Genomic DNA, 12300 nt, shown 5'->3' with positions numbered 1-12300 from the left:
AGCCAACCGAAAATTTTATTATTAGATACTAAAGAACTATTTAAGAGAATAAGAGAAAAGAAAAAGAATTATCGCAATTTTCTCTACAGATAGCACGCTCTTGGTGGAGATGACATCCAAGTACCTCCATGTACAGAACGCGTCGTGTCACTCATGAAACGAAATGTCATCTGATTCTGCACGAAGACTACAGTATCTATGGACCCGCGTGATAGTACACTTGTTTGTAGGCATCTGTACATTAGTGTGGCCTTCAAGAAAGTACGAAGATGCAAGATATTTTATCCCTCACACATGCCTCTCAGTCTAAAACAATCTGTATCAAATAATCTGTCTTCTGTCTGCAGGGGTCAAATCAATGCAAATGCCACGGTTGTCAATGAACCTTAGGTAAAATTCAGGGATCAAGGATCCTACTGGGGACGCCATTGCAACATTTCGATCTGTGTTAAAATTTGAGGTGCATTACTACATAGTAATTATAAAGTGAACAGTGCTTCTGGAGCTTAATTTTGCGTTCGTAATGGTATAGATAAGTATGGGATGAAAAGAGAGGAAAGGAGCCGGCGAAAGCAGTTGCTGGCTCAAACCCTACTCATCTTAATGTTACCAATGGCGTCGTGCATATGAATAACTCCTTTCGACAGACAGTTCATCAACAACGTTATATGCTCTTTCTCTATATCGCCCGCGATACACAACGAATCAGTGAGTGACCTACCTTCCAGACCACAATGGAAAACGTACTTGGCATTTAAACTGGCCTATGAGCATAAAGAAACCCAGACATTGTGCACAGCTAAGTTCTAGAATATATTCACAAGCTCGTTGGTATGTTACACGAACTTCAGAGATTTTTCTGAGAAGCTTCTGATTTAACCCAGAACAGTGGCAAGCAACCTATACGTCCTTGCCGGAAAATTTCTTCAACCACTATAAATGGATACAAATGGGTCTAGCGCCACTATTATTGGGTGCCATAGCAAAAAAACTGTATACAGGTTCACACTTATAGAAATTATTTTGACATGTGATTTGTGTTCGTGAGTTGTGGATACAAGGCGCCGACAGATCACGTATTACTCTGTAAACGTTTGAGAAACCATCTTTTCAGCCGTCGCGCATACACCTTAATTCATCGTGTTTGAAAATTTGTTGTCATGCACTCAAAAATATGGGAAACAGCAGCCACAGATTTAATTTAGTATTACAGAAAGACTTCTCATTATCAATAAATTGGAATTATATACTATATTTACCTGTATTTAGTAATAAGATATTTATTAATGTCCCTGATGGTCTATAGCAGAGGTGTCCAACATTTTAGCTTACCTAGACCACATTGGAAGAAGACAAAGAAAAGTGATGGACAGTGAGAAAACAGCATCATGTTGAGGGAGATTCAGTTTATCATAACTCTACATAAATGGCAATTTTTTTTTATTTTTTTATTTTACAGATCGCGTTATAGATGCTCACTTCTTGGACCGCACAGCACTGACGTCGAGGACGGGAATAAGTCCAGAATTTCTCACCTGTTCACAGGACAGTATACCAAATTTTCCGTCTTACTTAAAAATTTCATTTGAACGGAGAGGAAACATTCATCTCTGCTTCCTGTATCTCACCTCAATGTCTGGTTGATATAAAATAAATAGCGTTTGCAAAAATAAAGACATTAAACACTGCGTATGACACTGTATGGCCTTGGGTGTCGTGTTAAAATTCTAGTTGATGCGAGGTTTATGTCCAATGTACGTCCTGAGGTGGTAAAAATAAATTAATGGATACGTTTCTGCAATGTGATTACTTGTATCCTACATGAATTACGACGACAAGCATTGCAACTAAATATTGTTTCCTTTATCAAGGTAATTTCGCCGCAACAGTTATGTGCACTAAAAGGGGGTGAAACAGGAAACCCCAACATTTACTTCTAGCAGTACCTCACTCGACTGGATATAAACTAATTATATATGTACTCGGGAAGCTACCGTGCAATGTGTGAAGGTGTATAGTGTACCAGTCTCAGTTTTACTTCCTCCTATTCCACTCTCGAATGGCACGCGGGAAGACATTCTATTGATACCACTTTGCATAGACCCCAATTTATCCAATTTCAGCGTCATGGCCATCACGCGAGATGTGTGTTTAAGGAATTAGTATCTTTAATGACTTAATTTGGAACTTTGTAAGGCTTCTCTGACCTTTGAAAAAACTTAGTCAAGTTTGGGGCAAAAATACAGTTTATACCTGACACAAACCCACAGCGCAACACAGGATTTGTCACATATACAGATTTTTGCCATAAGTGAAAAATGAGATAAGTGAAAGTAAAATAGAAAAAACGTAGGAACTTATCCACTAAGCTATGGAGCCGCACCAGCGACGAACTATTCACCAATGAACTATTGTCCAGCCCCCGTGCGCTCAATTTTCTAAGAATATTACCTCGCTCTGGGACTTTTGTCATTTTGGCTAACGTAAGAGAGAAACTGGATTCACAGAAGAGCTGCATGCTTCGTCACCGGTTTATTCAGCCAACGCGAGAGCATTACAGGAATACTGTACAACCTCCAATGGAAGACGCTACGAGAAAGGCGTTTGCATCGCGAACAGCGTTACTCTCAAAATACCGTCAGCCTATGTTCCTATGCCAGTAAAGAAACATATTAAATCCTGCAATTTCTGTCCTGTACAACGGTCATGATGGTTAAGTTGGACGATTCTCACGTATAAGGGCCGGTACTAACAAGTTCCTTTTTTCCATCACTCCATCCGAGAATTGAACAGAAGGCTTTAGGGAGGGGACGCAGGTAGTAATTCCAGTATACCTTGTACCCTTCAGTCGCTTGCAGAGTAGAGATTAGTTTCCCGAGACGCCGAAGAGCTGGTACTGTCAGAACTAATTAAGGATAAGTACTCTCTAATGATACGTACATTTATCTAGCTTTAAAGAAACCCGACTTGTTTCATTCCGAAGAAACATCTAGACCATCTCTTTCTAAAGGCGAGAGCTGTTCTTCAGTACGTGGTGAAGAGTATTACCTTGTGAAATCATTGTTTCTTTTTTCTTTTCCTCATCCATTCCAGAAAGGCGAAGAGGAATTTTGACCGAAAAAAGAGAAGAAAGGAAAGACATTATAGTCTCTCATAACCTGACCATATGGCTCTAGCAGGAAAAATGTACTGGGAGGCAAACGGTAGTACTATAATCTGTTTCAAACCATGTCTTGAGGAATTTTGACAGTAGCTTCCTTCTACACGATTCTAGCTCAGACAGCGTCTGTCTGATGCTTTTGCACACTAAACTGACTACTCAAAATTTCATTAGCCAGTCTGTAGATTCATAATTTTGCGCCCTATATAACAACTTCGTAGGGAATACAAATCTAAATCTGTACCACCATCAATGAGACAATGCCTACTAAAGTACTGTGGTGTTCACCCAGTCCTGCGATCGATAACTGCATTAATTTGTGCTTTTGAAGAATAAAATACTAGAAATACTTTTTCTAGTAGGAAACAGCGACACTTTCTTCGATAATTCTACACACGTCCACACGTTTCCAAATCAAAACTCGTTCGCATTGTCAACATCTGCCATTGGACATCCAATCTGAAGGCGCATCTAAAATTTAGCATGCATAACGGTCGTTGGCGATGAGCATCCAAGGTGATCGTGGAAGGTTTCTCGTGTTATCCAGCCACCTTCCATTACGTCTTATCTCTTGGAAGCCAATAGATTACTTTCTTCGTCCATCTGGCATTTATTTACCTGGTTACATTTGCTGCCAACCTCCGTTTTGTTTCCATCACAGTCATAATTACGTCTCCATGTCCAGTCCATTCCCTAATTTGTGAGTAAAGGCTATTGGGTCATCAGTTTTTATATTTTTCGTTTTCTTGTGAAGCAGAACAATTACTGCTGCAGCAGTATTACAGATCTGCGCACTTGCCTTCTTCCGCAGATATTCATAAATGTTGCGAGTTATTTTTTATGGATTAATAGTAACTCTGTTGGCAAGATTTCAACAATTTGAAGCAGTACTCCACGTAATGAACACATGACGAAGAAACTACGCTTCGGTTGTGTTGTCCCAAGGCAACAGGCAAGAAACAATCAAAAAACCATTTCTATATGTGGACTCCTCATTTAAGTTCAGTCATAACTACAGTCAACTTTATTGGCCTCTATAATGACTTTGGATTACACATAACGAAAATTAACGACAAAAACAGTTACCGTGTGGAGTCATGCTCCTCATATTAAATTTCAGCTCGTGTTTAATTTGGAATGATAGTCTTTGGTCCCGTTAAAGCCACGAGTAACCATCGACCAGCGTAAGAATCATCACTTCGTTGCTTGGCCGTATAACTGAATTTTTAAGCTATAGATACGAAATTCGGAATGTAAAATCAAGAATAAATTGTTGCTTGTAGGTTCTTTAAGAAAGTCGTTTTCCTTCTTTATATCTTCGCAATATAATACTGGTTTTGTGGATGAACTGCAAGTAAATATTCTTTTTTTTAATTTGCGAACTTAGGGTATGGGGGTTATGAATTTAAAAAAGATATCGAAATGAGTGCCATGGAAACAACATAGCGAGCTTTTCATTCAGACAAATATTGCTTCAGAGGTTAAAGCTTTTAATTCTAAAACTGACGGTGAGTCTAATATTTTTGCTGTAAAATATTTGTCGTCATAATCCTTTATTCCGTCCTATACGCCCTACTTTCTGTATAAAGTTTTATTATATGATTTCGGTATATTTTCAGCTAAGAAACGTTCCTGTTCATACGGTCAAATATGTATTCTGATCGGAGCTTGAATCTGGGTCTTAACGGTTCACAATTTGTAGAACTTTGCTCACAAAACGCAAAGGTCTTGGTTCAAGTCCAGGTCGGAAACAGTATCAGTACAGCGAACACGGCCGCTGCAGAGTGAGAAGTTTTCTGAAGGGAAAAGATAAAGTTCATTTCATTTAACACGTGACTGGGTTTGCGAACTTCATTTCCTTTATTTGACTATAACAATTATAAATTCGCGCACAGGCACACACGTTTGTAGGTATATGTGTGTATATATGTGTGTGTGTGTGTGGGTGGATGAGTGGGTGAATGGGTGTAGAAACACCATTTGACCAACAGAGCATGACAGCATTTACACCTTACGCAGAGCAGTATGTATTAAAGTTTTTTTGTTGTTTCTTGCTCCAGTGACTCATACGGTACTAACCAGCTCACAGTGTCGATACGACTACGTAATATAACATCTTTAGATGCCACGTACTATCCAAATCAAATAAGTTCACCATGTCTAACAGAATAGTTTTATATATCGATTTTCTTTCCTATTACAGAAGAGTCCATCACCACACTGGGCATTATCGTCGCTGCAACGAGGTGTTAATGAAACTGTTAAGCATTAAAATTATTTTGTACCGTACGCAATCCATTAAAAAATGTAAATTTTTCGGTCTTCAAAGAAATGCGCAAAGAAAGATAAAATAAATTTGTGGCTCTATGCAACAATATTAGCGAAGTTTAGAGGTGAGTAAAGATAAAATCTCAGCCTTTCGCTTTCTGTGCTTTTGAAAAGATATGTGAGGCCCGTCTGCGAGGCTGGGTACTCGCGTGGATAATTTCCGGTCCCAGGCTTAGTTTACAGGATGGGCTGCGAGTTTCCGGTACTTGGCAGCTAACGAGCGAGGGGGACACATGAGATCTTACTCATTCGCTTCATCGAGCGCTCCTTCCACTTTCACTAAGCAGTGAAGTAACAGTCGGTAGCCCACTTACAACGACAGCTGCTTGCTATTTTCCCATCAAGCGCAGTATAACCTCTCAAGACAACATGCTCACTGACAGAAGCGGTTGCACTTCGGAAATTACACTTTTGCTAGGTATGCCTTTTTTTTTAAATCTATCAAGGCCATAGAACTTAGTACAATCGTCCGTTATAGTGTTGGTCGCCTTCGAATCAAGAGAAACCGTGTTTACATCCCAGTCTAGTTAACGTAACCGGGGGTTTTCTTGGTTTTCATAAATCAAGGTAGCACACAACAAGCGAGCTTTCCTCCAAGAATGTCATTACGAGTTCCTTTCTGTATTATTTCCAGACTCCAGCTCCAATACTTGCATTGCAGAAATAAATCCATGAACCAGAGGAGATACATAGACTAAAGTTGGTGTTGAACACTCCATGAAAGTAGTGAATTTCACCATACGTTCTGCTTCAACACGGGATCACCTTACGATACTATTAAATGCAGAAGTGATTCAATAGCTAGAGGCGTAATACCAGAACTGATCGTAACTGCAAAAATACACATTTACAGGTTCAGATGTATGTCACAAGAAACATCTGTCAAGACGAAATAAGTCTATTAGATATAAATTCTGTAGCCTTGGATTACTGTCTGTGAAAATGTTTCTCTCTTCTGTTCTGAGTACTTCTGTTTGTTCAGAGAATGTGATATGATATTAACTCTTGTCATAAGTGTATCAGTCATAACCTATAAAAGCTACAACTGAAGACGCCTTTCATAATGAAACAGATTCGACGCCAAGAGGTTTACGTGTGCAGACAACTTAAGCTTCTTAATGATGGAAGTAAGCAGAATTATAATGAAGTAGTATAATACACGGATCTAAAAACTAAATAAAGTATGATAAAATTTAGGGAACTGCTAGTCAGCTCAGATGTGGATGTTTCTTGTGTGAAAGGAGTGGCCGGCATTCTCTGACGTTTGCCAGGGTATGCCGATTGCTTTTAGTCTCCTGATCGCAAGTCATAATTACAGGTAAAGTAGGTCTTCCGGTAAAATTGATGCTTTATACTAATTATTAAGTACTTCGTGTTCATTAATGAATTCCTTATTTTTGGAGTAATGCTGAAGTGTAGTAAAGTAAATAAGTAAGACTCTCCTTAACACAACGACTGGTATGAGCATTACATTGTGTAAATAGCAGTGGTCCTGCTGGTTGTGGTATACTTTGTACTTTAATTGACTTACCTGGTAAGTTATAGAGAGGTGTACAATTTAACATGGATTTCGATACAGGATGCAAATTGACATTTATCCATACACACACATTTGCGAGGGATGAATGAAGTTATGAGGGACAGAAAAATCCTAGTATCAACTGAGGAAGTAACAACAGACCTTAAGATTTATTATGTGTCACTCTTCCATTAACCCGCCTAACTACGTTGCCTTGATGCCACTGTACTCAGTATTAATTATATTGGTCCTGGTGCTGCAATTCTTCTCCTTTCACTTGGTTTTTAATTAGCATACTAACTACTATTTATGTACTTGTTATATGCTTACGTAATGTTTTTTCTGTGCAGTACGAACAGCTGTAGTACTTGCGCTCTAGACTGGGTTACAATTTATCAAGTTTTAGCGTATTTATACGGCATTCAGTCAGCCATGGACTTTACATATTCGTATTGTGTCTTGCGTTTAGTTTCTTTATTGTATTTAGGTAAGCAATTACCTAAGCCTATACTTTGACTTTACAAGGAATTTTGTGTGGAAAACATAGTCACTCTTAATGAGAAAATAAACTAGAACTGAAAGTGAAATACTAACTTCTACTTTTTCATTCACATTTGTATTTTTGTGGCTACGTATCCGTTTTCAGTGGCACTTAGACAATGTAGTGACAGAGTGTGATAGCCTATGTACTGCAAATAGGTACTAACAAATTCTTTAGCTACAAATGAAGACTGTGTATTTATACCAGCTGTTCACAATATCTTTTTTTAATCAGCAAATGGAACACAATACGTGTACCGGTATCAAAAACATTATCATACGAGACAGTTTTCTTCCTTTTGACAATTGCCACTTTTTTACCGAAAGCATGTGTTATGACAATATCACAACAGACCAAGGTACCTGCAGCTGAGCATGCTACGATACCGGAAAAAAAAGTTTTCCCTTTTGAATCGCATCTTGTACCAAAGAAGTACTTTCGTATAAGTTTGTCAAGTAAGGGACATGTCTGCTTCTTTTCCCAGTATAAGCTACGTTTCCAACCCTGCATTGAGGTCTCCGGGCGTGCACCCACCTTTGGCCAGTCCCGGCGCCGCGAGCAGCAGCGGCAGCAGCAGCAGCGAGAACGCCATCTTACGACTGACTGACTGGAACAACGCTCGCCCAGCGCCGCGCATGCGCAGCACGCTCCCCTCGTGACGTCATGTCCGCTGCTCCCCACGCTTCTAACGGGACTTCCAAATAATTCTGCTGCCCCCCCGCAGCCCTTTGGCTCCTTCGTGTCTAGTGGGCGGTGATGCCACACGAAGTGATAATTACTCGGTTTGGTCAACACCGCTGTCACCCGTTAGGCATTATAATGGCTATTTCTCTAACCGTCATTCTAGGAAGTACTGAATTAACAGACTGTTTCCTACTGCGGAGATGGGATTAATATTTGCTAAGAAAATAATAACAGCAGAGTGATATAACAATAATTAATAGCGACAACGAATAGAATGGTACGACAGAAATTACGCTGCTTAGGAGCAGCAGACATCGACGTCTGAAGATGTAAAATGCCGATACAGAACACATGCACTTACACACACTACAAGCAACTGCTCAGTGCATGACGGAGGGTAATTCGTGCCAATACAAGCGACAGTCTGGGGCGAGGAAGACATGACTATCATGCCTCGTACCCGCTCTGCGCTTTATTGTCAACGTCCCTATGCGTGACATACGACGGAGACAACAGAATTGTTGCACAATTTTCCTCAAATACTCGTTTCCTAAAATTCCACAAGAACAACGTCTTTCTTCCGATAATTTACTTTATGTTCGATTAGCATCTCGTTCACGTCATTTTATGAGTCACACCAACCTGTTACGATCCTGACAGCGCATCTCTGAAATCGAACGGTGTCTGCTGTCATTAGAACGCCAAACACCGAAGTATTATTCTAGAACTGATCGCACTAGTGTTTTCTATACAGTGTCTATTACAGATACAGCGCACTTTCCAATATATTCCCAAAGAAGCTACGAGGGCAGGGAATGACAAAAATGTGGAAACACGAAAAACACAACATATTAACATGCCTGATACGGCGTAGGAAAACCGTTGGCATTCAAAACAGCTTCCAGTTGTCTCAGAATAGACAAATACAGCTCATGTAAGGTTTCTGCAAAATAGTGGCAATTTCTGGTAATTATATGAGAAAATGGAGGTGGATAGCGATCATGCACTCTTCTCTCCAAAGTAGACTACAAAGGCTCAATAACATTGGGATCTGGTGACCACAGGGGCCAGGGGAGATACATCCTCGTGCTCGCAAAACCAGTCCTGAACATGGGCCCTGTCGTCTTGGAATACAGCATCACCACGGGAGAGGAAACACTTTAACATAGGGTGGACCTAATAAACCAAAGCCGGTCGGTGTGGCCGAGCGGTTCTAGGCGCTTCAATCTGGAACGGCGCGACCGCTACGGTCGCAGGTTCGAATCCTGCCTTGGGCATGGATGTGTTGTAAGTAGGTTGTTTAGGTTTTTATGTTGGTAACGCCACGTAGCGTTCTGTATGAAAATCACTGGCTGTGCTGTGTGCAATCTGTGGCTGGTTTGCATTGTTGGAATTTTGCTATTGTAGTGTTGGGCAGTTGGCTGTTAACAGTGCGTAGCGTTGCGCAGTTGGAGGTGAGCCGCCAGCAGTGGTGGATGTGGGGAGAGAGATGGCGGAGTGTTGAGAGCGGATGATCTGGACGTGTGTCCATCAGAGACAGTAAATTTATAAGACTGGATGTCATGAACTGATATATATATATATTATGACTTTTGAACACTATTAAGGTAAATACATCGTTTGTTCTTTATCAAAATATTTCATTTGCTAACTATGCCTATCAGTAGTTAGTCCCTTCAGTAGTTAGAATCTTTTATTTAGCTGTATTGCAATAGTTCGAGTAACGAAGATCTTTGTGAGGTAAGTGATTCATGAAAGGTAAAGGTTATTGTTAGTCAGGGCCATTCTATTGTAGGGATTTTTGAAAGTCAGACTGCGTTGCGCTAAAAATATTGTGTGTCAGTTTAGTGTTGATCAGAATAAGTAAAGAGCGAAATGTCTGAGTACGTTCAGTTCTGCTCAGCTGTTTGAAAATCAAATAACGTAAGGGGTTTACCAGCACAGTAATTCAATAATTTTTCTAAAGGGACGTTTCAGTGTGTGATGTACTTAGGTTAGTTAGGTTTAAGTAGTTCTAAGTTCTAGGGGACTGATGACCTCAGATGTTAAGTCCCATAGTGCTCAGAGCCATTTGAACCATGTTTTTAATAAGCCAAAATGGTTGCACGATTCTTGACAGTAATGCGACATTGCGGAGTAGCGATGGGCCCAATGGAGTGCCACGATATGGATGCCCAAATCATCAACGAACCCCCGCCATGTTTCACTCTTGGGACATAACCTCAGCCAGAAGTTGGAAACAGTGTGAAACATGACTCGTCCGACTAAACAGCTTTCTTCCACTGCTCCATTGTCCAGGTTTTTATGGCTTTATCACCACGTTTACCTGTTACTGGTATTTGCATCGCTAGTGAGCGGTTTTGGAATTCTAGCTCGCCCTGCAATTCCCTGCTTATGGAGCGCCTTTCGTTTTGTTTTTGGCGCTGACAGGGCTCACGAGTGCGACATTGAGTTCTGGAGCTGTAGTCCTCTTATGTTTCGTCGCAATCTTCAATTCCGTCCGTCACTATCTTTCAATGTTGGGTTGGGTTGATTTGGTGGAAGAGACGAAACAGCGAGGTCATCGGTCTCATTGGATTAGGGAAGTATGGGGAAGGACGTCGGCCGTGCCTTTTCAAAGGAACCATCCCAGCATTTGCCTGAAGCGATTTAGGGAAATCACGGAAAACCTAAATCAGGATGGGCGGGCGTGGGATTGAACCGTCGTCCTCCCGAATGCGAGTCCAGTGTGCTAACCACTTCGCCACCTCGCTCGGTCACGATCACTCAACACACTATCGTTGTGACTTAGATGATGACCTTTCTCCACTTTCTCAGATGATTAGATCTTCGATACGTTGCCTGTTGAAATACCAAAGAGTTCGGCTACCTTGGTTACGGAAGCACGCACCATACGGGGTCTAGCGTCCCGTCGATATTGAGGTCATTAGAGCCCACCATACCAGCACCAACATTTTCCCATATTCGAATTCACTTAAATCCGACATAATGCACTCGTAACTACACAAAACATCACTTAGCTCCGACATAATGCACACAGAACTACACAGAATACTGTTCTGACTACAGCTGACACTTACGACGTGTTGAGGACGGTGCACAGGAGCCGTTCATGGTCAAGTACAACAGCACAGCCTGTGGGCTTGGCTCTGCATTTATGTTCAAACATGCGTTTCTAGTAGTGCTTCCACATTTTTGTCCAAGTCCTGTAAATCTTCAGTTCGCCTTCCTTGCCACTGATTTCAAGCATTCATCGTGATTCTTATTGGTTTGTGCGCCAACTCCTTGACACTTGAACGATTTGACAGCTTCTAAGCTTCACCATTACTCTTTTAATCGGATGCCGCAGCTTCTTTTTTTGTCATGAACATTATCTTGCATTTACCCACCTTTAAAAAGAGCTGACTGTCGGTACACGAAGTGCAGACACGGACTAAATCGTTGTGTGTTTCCTCACAATCAACCAGGGTGGATAGTTGTCTGTATACTACACCATCGCTACAGAACTCTCTGAGAGTGCTGCGCGCCGTGATCTACCAATTACGTATGCAAGGTTTGGATCCGTACTCCATGTAGCATCAGATATTCCAAGAATTTTCAAACAGATCTTTCACTAGATTCTGACTGTGTTTCAGCCTTCACGCTTTGCTTTTCTTACCACTGCACGAGTAGCTATTAAGTTTTATCTACAGGTTTCCCTATCTCCCTTATTGTGCAAATTCTTGACGCATGGACTCCGTGTTCATGGATATCATAGGAAATGGACTTGGACTTCATGTCAGTCTTCACATTGATCAGTGAACGATTCAACAATGAAATGTATATACTCATGTGTCAAAGTTTGCGAGGGAAGTAAAATATTTTTTTTTTTTTATTTAGGAGCCGGCCGCGGTGGCCGAGCGGTTCTAGGCGCATCAATCCGGAACCGCGCCGCTGCTACGGTCGCAGGTTCGAATCCTGCCTCGGTCATGGATGTGTGTGATGTCCTTACGTTAGTTAGGTTAAGTAGTTCTAAGTCTAGGGAACTGATGACCTCAGCTGTTAAGTCCCATAGTGCTAAGAGCCATT

At 41.0% G+C, this 12300-nt stretch overlaps 1 protein-coding gene across 1 annotated transcript in view; it reads right to left on the bottom strand.

Annotated features, from left to right (window-relative positions):
• Nucleotides 1-8180, bottom strand: part of LOC126183204 (uncharacterized) — a 131505-nt gene extending 123325 nt beyond the window's left edge. Inside the window, exon 1 of the mRNA XM_049924978.1 lies at nucleotides 8083-8180. Coding sequence (XP_049780935.1) covers nucleotides 8083-8140 — 58 coding nt within the window. The 5' untranslated portion in view covers nucleotides 8141-8180. The remainder of the gene's footprint in view (nucleotides 1-8082) is intronic.
• Nucleotides 8181-12300: the final 4120 nt, after the last annotated feature.

This window comes from Schistocerca cancellata, chromosome 4 (assembly GCF_023864275.1).
Source record: "Schistocerca cancellata isolate TAMUIC-IGC-003103 chromosome 4, iqSchCanc2.1, whole genome shotgun sequence".
NCBI lineage: Eukaryota > Metazoa > Arthropoda > Insecta > Orthoptera > Acrididae > Schistocerca > Schistocerca cancellata.
Note: the sequence above shows the minus strand (reverse complement) of the source record. Positions and strands in the feature narration are given on the sequence as shown.